The 17,990-nt window shown below is 38.4% G+C and overlaps 1 protein-coding gene across 23 annotated transcripts in view; it reads left to right on the top strand.

Moving 5' to 3' along the window:
- The window catches only part of PSD3 (pleckstrin and Sec7 domain containing 3), a 728,752-nt gene that overhangs the window by 668,441 nt on the left and 42,321 nt on the right, over positions 1-17,990 (top strand). For all 23 annotated transcript variants that reach the window (XM_063816241.1, XM_024345060.3, XM_024345058.3 and 20 more), the window contains 2 exons: positions 11,852-12,009; positions 14,467-14,611. In XM_063816241.1, the coding sequence (XP_063672311.1) occupies positions 11,852-12,009; positions 14,467-14,611 (303 nt within the window). The remainder of the gene's footprint in view (positions 1-11,851; positions 12,010-14,466; positions 14,612-17,990) is intronic.

Genomic DNA, 17,990 nt, shown 5'->3' with positions numbered 1-17,990 from the left:
CACTCCTAGGATTCCAGTATAGCAGAAATGTCTCTCCTTCTTCTTCCCTTCTTCAGCCAATCCCCCACTATTTGGGTGAGGAGAGAGGAGAAAAAAGCCCTGTCCCAAAGTTAGTGTCATTCAGTTTGACAAAAGCTCACTCATTTGGCCTCCTGTGTAACAGGGGCTTTGCCAGAGATGGGGATGCAAAGATCCCAGGATCCAGTGTCTATCCTTAAGGGCCTCACTAGCACACTCAGGCTCTACATCCATTCTCTCTTTCTCCACACCTTTCTACCCCATATACATTTCTCAGCATCAAGGAATCCTGTCCAAGGGCTTCCAGTTAACTTCCCTCCTGAGTGCCCTCCATTTTCCCCCTTGCGGCTGCCAACGTCTCGGCCTTGGGGATAAATGAGAGGGGTAGTACTGCCTGAGACAGAAGGAAACAGGGCCACTGCTTCCCTGATTAAATGAATCAAATTGGTCTTCGAAAGAAATCATAATGGCTGGCAATTCCAGCCATTCCGGAAGTCCATAATGGCTGGCTTTGAAGACCACCTTCCCTTCATTGTAAACACATATATTCCGCACACATACACAAACCACCCCCTGCCCCACCCACCGGAATAACAATCTGTTTAGGGTCTCATTTCGTTATTAGTTGCTCATCAGTTACTTTAAGCCTTTCATCAAGACTTCTCAACTACGTAATAGCGTATAATGATTTTTACCCATATAGAACAATTCAAGAATAATTCAATTCGCATTTCTTCATTACAAATGGAGAGTAATAGTAAAGGCTTTCCCCCTCCGAAAAACAAATAAACAAAAAAGTCACAATAGTCATCAGAAGGAAAACTAGGCACAGCTGAAATTACACAGGAGCGAGTGCCAAGTCCTCACAGTCTCCATTCGCTCAACCTCTTTCACTACTCCCATCCCAGCCAAAGTGGCTTGTTGCAAAGGTTTTTGGCCACTCCTACAGGAAGTTGAAGCATTAATAAATAATATCTCGTGCCTCTTAAGGTTATGGCCGCCCTGTGTTTATGCTCCCATATGTTGCGTGCCTCCTGAACACATGGGCACAGTGTCTGCAGCCTCTTAGGTATTAAAGTAAGAGCTTTGTTAGGCTGAGGATCGCTCTCCCCAGCTTCCTCAGATCCCCCTAGGAAAATATATCTCTTGGAAGAGCATTAAAAGGCTCTTCCAAAAGAAGAGTCACACCTTGAAGAGTTACGAAGAGTCATACTCCAGTAAGTAGACATGCCTTGTCAAACTCCAAGTCTGTCACTTAACTAATAGCTAATTTGGAGCAGTTTATTATCCTCTGTGAACCTCAACTCATTTATCTGTAAAATGAGGGGAAATGATGTTGCATGGTTGATATAAAGAAATGATTAAATACATGAAAACACCTGTTGCACAGTAGGTTAATAGTAAATATTGGCTCCCTTCCTGGTGACTCTTATAAGAAATGAGAGTATTTTTTCTTTTAGTCCTTTCCTGATTATTAGTCATCTCATAAGGAATAAAGTGTCTGGTGTGGTTGGGCACAGTGGCTCACACCTGTAATCCCAGCACTTTGGGAGGCTGAGGTGGGTAGATTGCTTAAGCCCAAGGGTTCAAGACCAGCCTGGGCAACATGTCAAAACCCCATCTCTACAAAAAATACAAAAATTAGCCAGACATAGTGGTACTTGCCTGTGGTCCTAGCTACTCAGGACGCTGAGGCAGGAGGATTGATTGAGCCCAGGAGGCGGAGGTTATAGTGAGTCAAGATTGGGTCATTGCACTCTAGCCTGCGCGACAGTGAGAGCCTGTCTCAAAAATAAAATAAAAATAAAGTGACTGGCTTTATTCAGACCTTATTTTCCTACCTTTTCACAATCTTCCTACAGCAGTCTGCGTATGAAATGATTAAGAGTTAGGCCTTCTCAACCATCCAAATAAAGGCCCTTACTTTCCCTGGTACCTTTATTGAAAAATAAGTAATTTCTTCTACCTTTGTTTCCACTTCAGATAGGAGACAAATGCCTCCATAAATCCTCCTAGCACTAGTGCCAGGCAAGGCAGAGGGCTTCGTGTTCTGGAGCTAGCGATGTGGCATAAACACAGGTCAAAAATACCATATCACCCCATTCCTCATTCCCATAGACATTAATTATATATATGACATGACTTCTACATACTTGTCTTCTAGTTAGAGGAATGTTACCAAAGATCAGACACATGCCTCCGCTCCCTCTCCCTCTCACCACCTCAACCCTGGATATTTAGATACTCCCTTTATGAAAAAATAAGCCATAGGCTCTATATACCCATTCCATGTAGCAAAAACATGAAACAAATAAGCACAAGGAGCCCCCCACCTTTTTGAAGAGACATTTAAGAGCAGTATTCCCGTATTAAAGAAAGCCCACATAGCCCTGCAGAGCATTTCTGTATATTTCATATCTAAAAGAATAACCACTCCCAGATCAGAGCATTATACATCACAAATGTAGGAAATGGCTTGGCAGATTGCCTGAGCCAGCTTGCTTCATTGGCCATTTAGCCAGAAATGAGACTGGTTTGTTAGTATAATAGTTTGTAGGTTACTTCTTCCATCTGAGCTTCACAATCTCATAGGAGGATACTGTTCCCATTTTTTAAATTGAAAAGCTGGCGTTCTAAAGTTGATTAACCTACTCAGTATTGTAAAGATGGTACTAGCCAAGCTAATATTTTTCCCATTAGTCTCTTCTTAAGTAAATATGAACACTCTAGTGTGAGAGCCTTGTAATTACTGGAAGTTTAAAATGCTGTTGTGGGGAGAGGTCTCTAACTGTTATGACTTCACCCAGCTTCAACTAACTTGGCCACTGCACAGCAACTGTGCATTAACTTTCCTTCAGCCTCTGACTTGAATAAAGAATGATGGCTTTGCCCTTTCTCTGATTGCACTTGCCTGGCTCCAGCCACTCTTTCACTGGGATATGAGACTTTCCACTCTTTCACTGGAAAATGTCTCGTGTCTTCTATTAGTTGAGTACATAAACTTTGAGATTTTCTAGCATAGACCTTTTTCAGGTCTATTGTTCCCAGAAACCATGAAGTATGTGGAACTGTTGGCATCCTATTTTATATCTCTCAGATTGACACTTAAAATATGGCTTAAGTATCCAGTATCAGCTGAACTTTGGCTAGTAAACTACCTTTCTGATACAGAGGGCCATAAATTTAGCAAGTCAATAATGAGTGCATATATAAGATTAGGACTTTGCCCGTCTTCTAGAATGTTGTATACTAGAGATATGATTGTGAGCAAGATACGGTGCCCAAAGGAGCTTTCTTCTTCATTCTGAAGAAATTAACAAACAAAAAGCCAATTCAGTGCAATTTGAGAAATGCTACCAAGAGAGGAGGGTGCTATGGAAACACATATGGAAGGGCACTTAACCTGAGCAAGAGAAGGGAAGCTCATGAAAGAGTTCAAGAAGAAAGTGATATCTAACCCCACACTTAAAAACACAAATGGAAGCTAGTCATATAAGGGAACTCAGAGACAAACCTGTATGGATACTTAGATGTGATACAGCGTGTTTGGGGAACTGCAGGTTCAGTGGTGTTTGAGGCAGAAGAGCCTAGAGAACCACGTTAAAGAGTTGAGACTTTATCTTAGAGCAGTTGGAGCTATCACATGTTTTAAATGGGGAGTGACATGATTATTTTACTTATTTTTTTGAAACTAGGTCTCACTCTGTTACCCAAACTGGAGTGCAATGGCGGGGTCTCAGCTCACTGCAGCCTTGACCCCAACCAGGATCAAGCAGTCCTCCAACTTCAGCCCCCTGAGTAGCTGGGACCACCACCACACCTGGCTAATTTTTCTATTATTTGTAGAAACGGGATCTCACTTCGTTACCCAGGCTGGTCTTGAATTCCTCAACTTAAGCGATCCTCCTGCCTTGACCTCCCAAAGTGCAGGGATTATAGGCGTGAGCCACCATGCACAGCATTTATATTTGTATTTTAAAAAGATCAATCTGGGCCAGATGCGGTGGCTCACGCCTGTAATCCCAACACTTTGGGAGGCTTAGGCGGGTGGATCATGAGGTGAGGAGTTCAAGACCAGCCTGACCAACATGGTGAAACCCCATCTCTACTAAAAATGCAAAAATTAGCCAGGCGTGGTGGCACATGCCTGTAAAATCCTAGCTACTCAGGAGTCTGAGGCAGGAGAATTGCTTGAACCCAGGAGATGGAGGTTGCAGTGAGCCGAGATCTTGCCACTGCACTCCAGCCTGGGTGACAGAGTGAGACTCTGTCTCAAAAAAAAAAAAAAAAAAAATCTGTGTGGCTGCAGGGTGGAGAATGACTTGGAAACAGGTTCTATCAAAGACACAGAGACCAGATTAACTTGAACAAGGGCAGGGGTAAGATGGAGGGAGAAACATAGTTCTACTTGGAGAGTTTAGTTTGAGGTGTTCAATTCAGAGTGTGTGGAATAATAAATGGATGTGTCCAGTAAGCAATTATGCATACTTTGATCTGGAGCCAATGAAGGGGCCAGAAATGCAGATCTGAACAGTCATTAACAAAAAATTGGTAATTTAAGCCATACAAGTAGATGATGTCACTCCAAGAGTGAGGAGAAGATGGAGGACAGAGCCAGTGGACCATATACTCATATGTGCCTTAGGAGGAAGAGAAAGGAGGAGGAGCCTGTGCGATGTGGCCAGACAGCTAGGAAGAAAACTAAGCCAGAGAGAAAACTGGTACCACAGACGTTAAGAGATGTTTGAAATATGTTCTGTCATGAAAAGGTAAGATAGGGAATTGGAGAGTGCCACGTCAATTCAGCAAGTAGCAAATTATCGATAAAGCAGTTTCAGTGCGGTGGTGAGCATGGAAGGCAGATTGGAGAGTTGAGGATGCAGAGGCAGAGAGGACATAGACAACTACTCTCGAGAAGCTCACCCGGAAGTTTCCCGTTTGATCCACTCCACTCCTCTTTTTCTCATATTCCCCTTCCTGTGACTTTTGAAAATAATAAGTCCCCGGTGTCTGTCTCATTTCCATTGAATCTCTTTTCTTTCCTGTTGTTGATTTAACTCTAGAGTAAAGTAAGTCCTTGTCTTTGTTCCTTTCCCCCAGACAGTTTCTTACATTATCCAGAGCTCTTGTTTTGCTTCTCTGAGTTACACACAATCTGCCTCATCACCATTTGCCTCATTTTCCTTTCTGGCCACTTCCTTAATGTTACTTAGTCACATATGCCTTTCACTTTCAAGCAAAGAGTAAATCCACGGAGTATCACGATAGTAATGTCAGATCCCTTTACAAAATGTCATGTTGGGAGCTATGTGAGAAATAAACATAGCGTCTGGTCCCTGAAAACACTTGTCCTGACAGTGTGGATGAGAAGACCAGTATTATGCGATGAATGGCTAGTGGACTCTTAAAATCACCTCGTGAAAAAGCACCAGTTAACATGATGTAAACCAAGTGTATAGGTGAAGGTTGGAGAAAACACAGGGTGAATGGAATAAATTCGGGTGAATACTTCTTTCTAGTTGCTATAACTCTCTGAGATAGAGCTTGTGATATACAACACCAGCATAGGGGCTGATTTAAATATTTGCACATTTCAAAACTGTTCCAGAGTCCAGGTATCAGTCATGATCTGGCATAATAGGACTTTTATGGTACAGTGCTTTTGTCTGTTTTATAGCTAAGTAAGAGCACACTCCTATCTGTGTTTTTTCTAGTACTTGCAGTGCCCCTGAGCCCAAGAGTACCTAAAAAATGTGTGCCCTATTGGTAGTTAATTATTACTATGGGAATGTGAAGCGTTCATGGAAGAAAAGACAAATATTATTTTAATATAATACTAATAGTTCATATGTGCTTTAAAAATTAGAAAGTGCTATGAATTGAATGTGCATTTTAATTGACATTAAAATGATTCAATTCCTGTTGGTTCTGATGATCCATCATTGTTGACATTTGGATAGTAACTTCATATCCACTTCGTTACAGAGTGAGTCATCCGCTAGCCAAGTGCTTTGACAAGCCTTTGCTATCACAAAGCTTCAGAGGTTCTCTCTCAGTTTCTGTCATGGGCTTTGTGTCTGTCCCTGACAGTCTCTGCTTCTCTCTTGAAAGTATTTTTGTAAGGCTTGTGATGTTATTCTTGTTCCAGTTCTGGTTGTTACAAAACTGAACTGCCCTAGAGATGATTGATGGAATGGTTAAGAGCGACGGGTGTAGGTGGCTGGTTAGTGCATGGCAGTGAATTACTTAGAGTTCACCTCTTGATTATTGTAGTCTGCAGACCAGGCTCTCAAGAATCTCTATGTGTTTTTATCTTTAGGGTCTAGAAAGCAACTGTTCAAACCTGAGTTTATTTACCTTTACCCTGTCTTTAGAAGTGAAAAATCAGTTCGTTATCTAAAACGTACATTTGCTATCACAGATCAGGAACCTGTGTCCTTGGTGCAGAATCATCTTTATTCTCTGGCTTACTCTGAAGAGAGATTTTGTTCCACCTACCTATAAGGGGTTTTTGTTTGTCTGTGTTTTGTTTTGGGGGCTTGTTTTTTTCTTTGTTTTTTGACATAGGTTCTCACTCTTTCACCCAGGCTGGAACGCAGTGGTGCGATCACAGTTCACTGCAGCTTTGACCTCCTAGGCTCAACCAATTGGTTTTGTAAAAGTTTAATTGGAATTAAACTTTTTGGTTTTTACAAAACCAATAGGTTTTGTAAAAGTTTACTGGGTCGCTTCAGGGGAGGGCTTGGTTCAGGCACAGAAGGAAGCCACTGAGGATTCAAGGCCTCCCAGACTGTGATGACAGCAATCAGTCTGGAGCTGATGTGCCCAAGACTGTGGCACCCTGAGCAGGTCCATCTCTGGCCTGGTCTCCTGTCGCTCATCCTGCTTTCTTGTGAGCTCATGGCGTTTTTATTTCCTTTTGTGAAACTGCTGGTTCTGTGCTCTTTTACATGTTGAAATAGCTATTAGGACGAAGCTGAATGAGTTTTAGAAAGACGCCTAATCAGACATACTTAGCATTTTTTAAAAAAGATATTCATCAAATTATAAAAACATTTTTAATGCCAGTTTCAAAACCATGAATTAATAGACAATTTAGGACCCAGCTTGCTTTAATTACTAACATTTTTATTAATTTCCACATAGCTCCAAGTAACAATGTGGTCTCACTTTCCCTTTTTATGTTCTCTCAGTGGAAATCAAGACCATTTCAACTTTGTTTAAAATTGTTTTAATTACATGTAGCTATTTTACCTATTTAATGAGGCATGAAGTAAATAGTACATTGAAAACTGGGGTCTTGAATATGCTTTTTAAATTGATAAGAATTTTAATTACAATTTGGTCATTTTCCAAATTGTAGTTTATATTACCTAAAAGTACAATTTTTCAGACTTGATGCCAATTTTTTGTACATATGTAGATGATTTTTATGTTAGTGTGTTAAGATTCAACTTCACAAGAGGTTTAATTAACAAGTTTCTCAGGGAAAAAAAGCTTTTTATTTCATGCTTTAAATGGATTTAAAATAAATAGCATTGTGAAATCACATTCTTGGTGTTTATTGGGATGGTGGAGTGCTCTAATGAATCCTGTTACATAAAACGATGTAGATTGCAGGGAACACGAGAGAGTAACATGTTTTTAGTCATCATTTTCACCCCTCATTTATTTGAGAAAATGGATAGTAATTAGATGTCGTGGAGCATTTTCTTTTCTTACAGAAGATTTCTTGATTGCATTTATCTTGCTCACTGTTTCACATTTAGTTTGCACAGCAAATAGTCCTTGGTTTGAAATGGTTTGATTACGATAATTTGTCCCTTATTTCTTCCTGCCCACTTCTACCATTTAAACACTATCCTCTCCTTTAGTGAAAAATAAAGATGTCAGAATGAACTTAGTAGGATAAAGTCATTTTTTTAATCCAATTGTCAACCCTAATGTTTCCACTCTACTCTTGGTTTTGCCCTTTGTGTGTGTGTGTGTGTGTGTGTGTGTGTGTGTGTGTGTGTGTGTGGAGTTGGAGCTTTATTTTCTAGTAGGAATTCAGAATGCTGAAAATATTTTAAGATTTGCATTTTGCCTTTTTAAGAAAAAATGGTAAAATTGTATTATCAACTAGAAAAGCGGAAGCTTCCTAGACTTAAAATTTTTCAACTTCAGTTTAGCCCTAATTAAATAGATCCTGTCTTCCACTGATGCCCTATATAGTGTTCTCCTTCCATTATAAGGTAATCTGGCAGTTTACCTTAGAGTTTAGGAAAGTTCCTTGGAATAGAGTCCTCTTTTAAAATAATGGTGCAGTTCTTCCAAGGTGACAATTACTGTTAGCTTTTTCCTAGGTCTGTAATAAATGTAGCATTAAATGTTTTTTTTTTTTTTTTTTGCATTTTTAAGAGCAGCATAAGTATGTCATCCTTTGAGCTTGGTTTTAAATGAAGATATCAGCAGATAATATACTCGAAGAATATTTATAGTGGCTCCAAATGAGACAGTCTAAGTCATTCAATAGTAATAGCTACCAATTGGTTTTGTGTTTCCTATTCACCTGTAGCAGTTTGTTAGACATTGTGATATATATCTGGAGTTCAAACCATCCCAACGGTTACATAGAAGGGCATGAAGAAGAAGAGATAGCAAAATAATTATCAGAGAGGTAGGAGAGAAACCAGGAGAGTATTGTAACAAAAAGCTGAGGAAGAATTTCACGAATCATGGAGATGTAAAAGAATTGTAGGTTGGCACTGGATGCAGCCATAGCTGGAGACCTTAAATCTGTCTTAGCTACAGTCTGCACAACTATGTTTATTAGTTTTGTCAGCAATTATCAACCCAAGTGAATGGTTACATAAGGGAGAATAAGGGTGGGACTTTTTAGTTTCAGACTAAATGGATGGCTAAGAAAAGTAAGGCATAGCCTAGCAAAAAATCCTGAATCCTAAGATTAAAGGAAAACCCATATGTGATTCCTAAGAGAAAAAAACAAGAAAAAGAGAAAATAATTAGATTGGCATTGGACTTGTATTAAACTGGAAGCTAGAAGATGGTAGAATAGCATCTCCAGACAATAAGTAAAACCAATGAAGAAGACTGCAGCCATATGTTCTATATCCAGTTCTATACCTATCAAAGAAATGAAAGATACTTGAGGATAAGAATAAAACAGTATACCACCTACCTAAAGAAAATACTTGAGAGAAGAGAAAATAGCAAAGGTATGAGAGGAGAGAGGTCAAGATGGAAAAAAGAAAGAAGCAGGTGAGCGAGGAAACATAGATGCAGTTAAATCTATGAGGGGAGACTCAGAATGTATAATCTAAATTCAAAATAAGGCTTCTTGAAACAGAAAATGCATAACACAAGATAATTTTAGTAAGATTGCAGAACAAAACATTTTTCAAAGTCTTATCTTGTTGATGTGGGTGAGGAATAGATAAATAGAGCATTTTCGTAAAAGAAAGACTCTTTTAAATTTCCATCTTATATGACTAAGCATTAAACAGGATAAAGAAGAACATTTTAAGTAATAAGTGGCACATAGTTATAAGGAAGATGATAGTTATAAACCTAAATGCACCAGACAACATAGCAACTAAAATATGTATAAAAGTTATCAGAAATGCAACAAGAACTTGAAGTGGAAAAGGTTAATATACGTGTCTGAAGGGGATAAACTAGTAGAAAAAATGATGTAAGGGCAGAGGAACCGAGTCAATAAACTTGAATACAAAGACACATTCATTCCTCAAAGAATAAATTTTTTGTATGTTTATGGAACATTAACGAAAATCAAACATGTGATTGGCCACAAGAAAAACCTTACCAAATTTGGGGAAAATAGATTTTCTAGACCATATTCTCTGGTCATAAGCCAATAAAATTATGAATATCTAATAATATATAACTAAAACTTTACCTTAAATTTGAGAAGCACATTATTTGATATTACTAAGATTAAAGAAGAGATAAAAAATTAAAACTACAAACTATCTAGAAAGCAATGAAAAAATACTCTTCTTTCCCAAACTCTGCTACACAGTGTAACCCATACTCAGAGGAAAAATTGTAACCTTAAATTCTTTCTTAACCAAAGAAGAAATATGGAAAACAAAAGAACTAGGTAATCATCTTAAGAAATTCAAACAACAACAAAATATTAATTCAAAGAAAATAGGGAAGAGGAATTAAGATAAAAGCTTAAATCGTGGACCTAGAATATAAAAAAAAAAAGTACACACAAATTTCTAGGCTAACCTTTGTGCAAACTCAATCATTAGGTGTGTTAGGGGATCAGTATGTATGGAAATGGAGGTGGCATATAAATTCCCTAAAGTGATTTTGGCCCTCATCATTTCTCCTCATTCCAGTTATTTACCCACCTCATGTTTTTGTCTGGAATCTAAGTTACACTGCGTGGAGAGCCACATGTGCAGGGTTCTGTTATAGCGTAATTATAAGGCCAGAGGGGTTCTGTACTCATGCTACCTCTAGTTGAAATTCCTACTCTGATGAAAATTTCCCTGGAAGGAGATTTGTGAATATTTGGAATGCTAAATTACTGAGAAAAATCTCATTTAAAAAATGACAAGGCAGATCTTAAAACATAACTAGATTATAGTTTTATGAATTAGTGGGAATTAGTAACAGGTACATATAAATACCTTGTATTTGTTTTTTAAATTCTCCTTTATTCATCATGCCACTCGAGAAGACTGTCATTGTCAATAGCACTTCTTAACCTCGGAGGCTTAATAAAGTAAGACTTGTTGCAATCCCAAAGTAACAATTTTGTCGTTTAATATTATAAATGTGGATAATCTTTATATTACCACTGGTATTTACATCATATTGTAGAGGGAAAACCTTTGCCTCACAGCATTGTCACATGAAGGATTATTTTTGACTCAATTTGAATTGATGGCAATAGTACATTTGAACTGCTTGGTTTTTGGAGGGGATAAATGAAAGGGAGGGGAAGTATGGAGGACTGGCATTGTTTTTCTGAAAATTGGTAAAAGCAGACTGATAAGAAAACAGACAATATTTTTCTTTAGGCTTTTACTACTAATTAGAAGGTGATGTGGTGTGTGTGTTCGGGGGTACATGTGTGTGTTTTACAGAATGCATGTTTATCTTGTTTTTGATAAAATACGGGAAGGAGGAAGGGAGGCCTTAAACTCTAGAAAATATCTAACAGTTGGTAGCATATGCATTTACCTATTTTTCAATTTTTGATAACAAGCTAAGCTTTCACCTGATTATTGATTTTCCTCTTTTCTTTCAGCAGAAGAGCTGGAATAATTATTTTATTTTACTATTCATTTTTCTTTTGATAATATTAGTCTAAACAGAAAGTAACAGGAACATGTAATATCTTCAGAGCAAAGAACACAATGGCATTGTTTTTACCCTCGGTATAATTCTGTTGACAGTTACCTGTAAGGTTTTGCTTTTAACCATTTAATCCTGAAACCAAATCACACTATTGGTCCAAGTCTCATTTCTGTTCATTATAAAATGTGTACGATAGATATTTCTGCCTTTGGCCTTACTTAGCTATTTACCTCAATTATTGTATGTCAGTTTTTTTTAAAAACTGATTTTTAAAACAATGCCTTGGGTAGATGTATTTTCTCATTCTCAGCAAATCTTTCAAACAACATAATGTTCTGTAACATTTATAAGGTTGTTTTTACTCACCATTTGTTTCATTTTTTTCATTCACTTACTTGAATTTTCTAAAAACTATTTTTTTAGTTTTTGCTTTTAAAAAATTAAGTTGAAATCTGATCGTGATTTTTGCCTTTATTTTCTTTGTGTCCATCTATAGGATGAATACAAGCCAGAAAAGGCCTTGTCTGAAGAGGACTTGAAAAACGCTGTGAGTGTGCACCACGCACTGGCATCCAAGGCCACGGACTATGAGAAGAAACCAAACGTGTTTAAACTTAAAACTGCCGACTGGAGGGTCTTGCTTTTTCAAACTCAGTATGTTTTGTTGTTTTTTATTTGATTTTGTGTTTTAGTTCACTTAGCACTACTTTATTCCAAGGAACAAAATCAAGCTCTGCAGGGGAAATTTTTTGAGTTGGAATCAAAGTCATCAACTGCTTACATTAGAGAAATAACTGCCTAAGAAGATTAGAATAAAAAAAAATAGAAACCCAGGATTTACATTTTTGCCTGTTACAAAGTAGCCCTTTGACTTTTAGTCAGCCACTTACCATCTCTAGAATTCAGTATCCTCATCAATAAAATATGAGGGTTTTAGTAGACAAGTTTTATCGCAAAATGAGTAAAACAGACCTAGATAACACCGTTTCTCTAGCTCTTTCTCCTAGCACATAGTTTAACCTCTGAACCTCAGCTCGTCACTAGTATAGGGGATAACGTTTATCTTACAGAGTTCTAGTGAGAAGTCAGTGAGATAAGTGTGTATAATACCTCACACAGTGCCTGGCACATAGGAACTGTTCAATAAATGTAAATGTTTATTTTTTTGTTTCCCTTCTGAGCTCTAGTAGTCCATGATTATACTAGAAGGAAAAGATGTCATTCTACTGTGAGCAAGGAAATGGGATGAATTGCCAGTTTTAGGTGGAGGTTATAAGGAAACAAGTTGCCCGGGGTTTTTGAGTGTAGGAATGGGATGGTTAACATCACACAGGGACCCATAGCTGGATGTATAATTACAGCTATTGGGCATAAAGAAACTTTCAAATTATTCTGTTCCCTGATTTTTTCAATCAAAAATACCAGATGTAATAACTAAGGAGATCTAATTACTTTGGACAGAATTGATGCAAAAAAACAGTCCATTGAAATAATAATGGAGCCAGAGAGATCAGCCTAGAGAGGGTGCCGTGAGGAGCTAACATTTAGAGTGGTCTCAGGTTAGTTTGTGTGGTTTCTCTCAGAGTAATTGATGAAGGAAATGACTTTGGCTGACTTTTTTTTTACTTTTTGTTTATTGATTATGTGTATGGTAGATAATCTGTCCTGATTCATGATCATTTCTACCATTCATTTATGAGTTTGCAAATATTTATTAAGTGCTGTGAATCTTGGGCTTTCTGGATATAATGACACATAAATTAAAAATGTGATCACATCAGATGATTTTCACCTCCTCTCAGGTGGGTTTTATAAATAGTCTTATTGAGGTATGCTTTACATACCATAAAATATCACCAGTTTTAAATGTACATTTCAATGATTTTTTTTAGCATATTTACAGAATGGCTCAGCCATCACCACAATCTAGTTTTGAATCATTTCCATCACTCCAAAGAGATCCCCGTGCGCATTTTGTAGTCACTCCCATTCTCACCTCCAGCCCCAGGCACCCACTGATCTACTTTCTGCCTCTACAGTATTGCCCTTTCTGGACATTTCATATAAACAGACTAATATATGATGTGGTCTTTTGTGTCTGGCTTCTTTTATTTAACATAAAGCTTTGGAAGTTTATCCATATTGTAGTGTGTGTCAGTACTTTATTGCTAAATACTGTTCAGTTGTGTGCATTTACCGCATTTTGTTTATCCATTTACTGGACAATTTGGATTGTTTCCCTTTTTTGACTCAGGAATGATGATGCTATAAACACTAACATACAAATCTTTGTGTATCTGTATGTTTTCTTTTGAGATGGAGTCTCACTTTGCCACCCTAGCCTGGAGTGCAGTGGCGTGATCTCTGCTCACTGTAACCTCCACCTCCCAGGTACAAGTGATTCTCCTGCCTCAGCCTCCCAAGTAGCTGGGACTACAAGTGTGCACCACCATGCCCAGCTAATTTCTGTATTTTTAGTACAGATGGGGTTTCACCATGTTGGCCAGGCTGGTCTTGAACTCCTGACCGCACGTGATCTGCCCACCTCGGCTTCCCAAAGTGCTGGGATTACAGGCATGAGCCACCACGTCTGGCATATCTATATGTTTTTATTTCTCTTGGATAGTTACTTAGGAGTAGAATTGCTGGGACGTATGATACATGCGCATTTAACTTTCGAAGAACCTGTCAACTGTTTTCCAAAGTAGATAAATCCTTTTACCTTCCCTCTACCAATACATTCCTCAGTTAGATTTTAAAATTAAACAGTACAATTAAAAGAGATGAGTAAATTTTATAATTTATTTTTGGCCTAGCCTCGTATCAAACAGAAAGTAGGGGTTTAATAAATATTTATTGTCAAGTGTTTCTCTTTTTTCCCTTCTATTTCCTAGGGAGAGAATCACAGTCTGGCGCTGTGATGATCATAGCTTCTTTGGTGATCGTCAAATGACAATGTTCATCTCTAATGAAGTTTTGTCAGGGATTAGTTGTACCAGGAGGAGTAAATGATTTTCACATGCCATTGCAAATCAGTAACGTGAAATAGGCAAAGTGTGATGCTACTTAGACATGGCAATATCCTAATATAAACATATCTGTTTCTCATAGGAGCCCAGAGGAAATGCAAGGGTGGATAAACAAAATCAATTGTGTGGCAGCTGTATTTTCTGCACCACCATTTCCAGCAGCAATCGGCTCTCAGAAGAAGTTTAGCCGCCCACTTCTGCCTGCCACTACAACAAAACTGTCTCAGGTAATCATCTTGATAGTGCTTTGACCTTGGGAAAAAGTACTTTGTAAAATAATGTGATAAATATTTGTCTTTGGATAGTAGTCCATGTTTTGGGGGCAGGTGTGAGACCTTGCCCTGTGAGAGCGTATCATATCAATGAGGCAGATATGCAGTACACTGGGTTTTACACTTCATGTAGGAAGCTGACATAATTGAGTCTCAGTTAGTAGGACACGTACTTTGATTCAGTTTCTAAGGTTTATATTAGTTCATTATTAGCCATACTTGATGTTTTGTTTGTTTTAACTACCAGCTCATAATCTGGCTTGGTAACAAGCTTTTCTTGCATTCATTTATTAGCTCATTTTTATTGAGCATTTACCATATTCCAGGATGTGTTTAGTGCTAGAAATACAAAAATATTTTCAGGAATCCACGGTTCATATTACAATGGGAAATGGCCTGCCCTACCCCTCAGAGCAGAGCTGAATGGAACATTTGGATTTTCCAAGCTAATGAAAATAAAGTGTACCAGAACTCTGCTCCAAGTGTATTTGCATAAGCCTCCTTCTGTGGTCAGATTAATCTTACTAAAAGCCATATTTTATCATGTCCTTTTTCACTTAAAGCTCTTCTAAGGACACTGCCTACCAGCTAGGTTTGCTCATTTTAAACCTGTCTGCTGTACCCCCTTGCCATTGACTAGTTAAAGATTTTGGAAGCTACTTTGATGTCTTTGTGAATTTCTTATTACATAGAGTCTGTTTCATCTTACTATGATCGACCAAGTGTTGGTATTAACTAGCTCCCTATACATCTTTGATATCATAAGATGTGTCCCATGGCAAGAGAGGGAGCAATTATCAATGATAGATTAATTTAATAAATATGTATTGTGTGCCTGTTGTACATCAGAGACTATTTTTGGCCCTGGAGATAGAAAGGCAGATGAAGCCCAGATCCTCTGCTGAAGGTGTGGCAAATATAAATAAGGAAGTCATTGTAAAATGATTTGATAGAAGTACAGGAAGGATAAGTCCAGAGAGCTGTGGAGGTTCAAGGAAGGGACATTATCTAGCCTGGCCTTGGAGGTGAAGGAGGAAATGTGGTACCTAATGTGAAGCTTAAAGGATGAGAGGCAGTTAGGTGAGGTGTGGGACGAGATAGGAGAAAGAGCCATCAGAGGAACGAAGGCCTAGAGAAGAGAGCGCTGGATGCAGGAACCACACAGAAGTTATTAACTGTCACATGAGCACAGTGTTGAGAAAAAGCAAGAAATGTACCTCTGCAGAGGTCAGCAAAGGCCAAATCATGAAAGGCCTTGTTTGTCGTGTGTAGGATTTTGGATGCTTCTGTGGTTCCCAGCATCCTTAAAATAATAGCTTTAAGACCGGGCACAGTGGCTTATGCCTGTAATCCCAGCACTTTTGGAAGCCGAGGTGGGCAGATCACCTGAGGTCAGGAGTTCGAGACCAGCCTGGCCAGCATGGTAAAACCCTGTCTCTAGTAAAAATACAAAAATTAGCCAGGCGCAGTGGTGGATGACTGTAATCCCAGCTACTTGGGAGGTGGAGACAGGAGAACTGGTTGAACCCAGGAGGCTGAGGTTGCAGTGAGCCGAGATCATGCCACTGCATTCCAGCCTGGGCGACAGAGCAAAACTCCATCTCAAAAATAATAATAATAATAATAATAATAATAATAGTTTTAAGCAGGACAGTAATGTGATCACATTTTTGCTTTAAAAATTATTCTCATTACAATATGAGAAATTGTTAGAAGAAGATACTACTTGCATTTCTCTGATGGCCAGTGATGATGAGCATTTTTTCATGTGTTTTTTGGCTGCATAAATGTCTTCTTTTGAGAAGTGTCTGTTCATGTCCTTTGCCCACTTTTTGATGGGGTTGTTTGTTTTTTTCTTGTAAATTTGTTTGAGTTCATTGTAGATTCTGGATATTAGCCCTTTGTCAGATGAGTAGTAGGTTGCGAAAATTTTCTCCCATTTTGTAGGTTGCCTGTTCACTCTGATGGTAGTTTCTTTTGCTGTGCAGAAGCTCTTTAGTTTAATTAGATCCCATTTGTCAATTTTGTCTTTTGTTGCCATTGCTTTTGGTGGTTTAGACATGAAGTCCTTGCCCATGCCTATGTCCTGAATGGTAATGCCTAGGTTTTCTTCTAGGGTTTTTATGGTTTTAGGTCTAACGTTTAAGTCTTTAATCCATCTTGAATTGATTTTTGTATAAGGTGTAAGGAAGGGATCCAGTTTCAACTTTCTACATATGGCTAGCCAGTTTTCCCAGCACCATTTATTAAATAGGGAATCCTTTCCCCATTGCTTGTTTTTCTCAGGTTTGTCAAAGATCAGATAGTTGTAGATATGCGGTGTTATTTCTGAGGGCTCTGTTCTGTTCCATTGATCTATATCTCTGTTTTGGTACCAGTACCATGCTGTTTTGGTTACTGTAGCCTTGTAGTATAGTTTGAAGTCAGGTAGCGTGATGCCTCCAGCTTTGTTCTTTTGGCTTAGGATTGACTTGGCAATGCGGGCTCTTTTTTGGTTCCATATGAACTTTGAAGTAGTTTTTTCCAATTCTGTGAAGAAAGTCATTGGTAGCTTGATGGGGATGGCATTGAATCTGTAAATTACCTTGGGCAGTATGGCCATTTTCACGATATTGATTCTTCCTACCCATGAGCATGGAATGTTCTTCCATTTGTTTGTATCCTCTTTTATTTCCTTGAGCAGTGGTTGGTAGTTCTCCTTGAAGAGGTCCTTCACATCCCTTGTAAGTTGGATTCCTAGGTATTTTATTCTCTTTGAATCAATTGTGAATGGGAGTTCACTCATGATTTGGCTCTCTGTTTGTCTGTTGTTGGTGTATAAGAATGCTTGTGATTTTTCTACATTGAGATACCATCTCACACCAGTTAGAATGGCAATCATTAAAAAGTCAGGAAACAACAGGTGCTGGAGAGGATGTGGAGAAATAGGAACACTTTTACACTGTTGGTGGGACTGTAAACTAGTTCAACCATTGTGGAAGTCAGTGTGGCGATTCCTCAGGGATCTAGAACTAGAAATACCATTTGACCCAGCCATCCCATTACTGGGTATATACCCAAAGGACTATAAATCATGCTGCTGTAAAGATACATGCACACGTATGTTTATTGCGGCATTATTCACAATAGCAAAGACTTGGAACCAACCCAAATGTCCAACAATGATAGACTGGATTAAGAAAATGTGGCACATATACACCATGGAATACTATGCAGCCATAAAAAATGATGAGTTCATGTCCTTTGTAGGGACATGGATGAAATTGGAAATCATCATTCTCAGTAAGCTATCGCAAGAACAAAAAACCAAACACCGCATATTCTCACTCATAGG

This window comes from Pan troglodytes, chromosome 7 (genome assembly GCF_028858775.2).
Source record: "Pan troglodytes isolate AG18354 chromosome 7, NHGRI_mPanTro3-v2.0_pri, whole genome shotgun sequence".
Lineage (NCBI taxonomy): Eukaryota > Metazoa > Chordata > Mammalia > Primates > Hominidae > Pan > Pan troglodytes.
The sequence above is the reverse complement of the archived record's forward strand: the minus strand, read 5'-3'. Positions and strand labels throughout refer to the sequence as shown.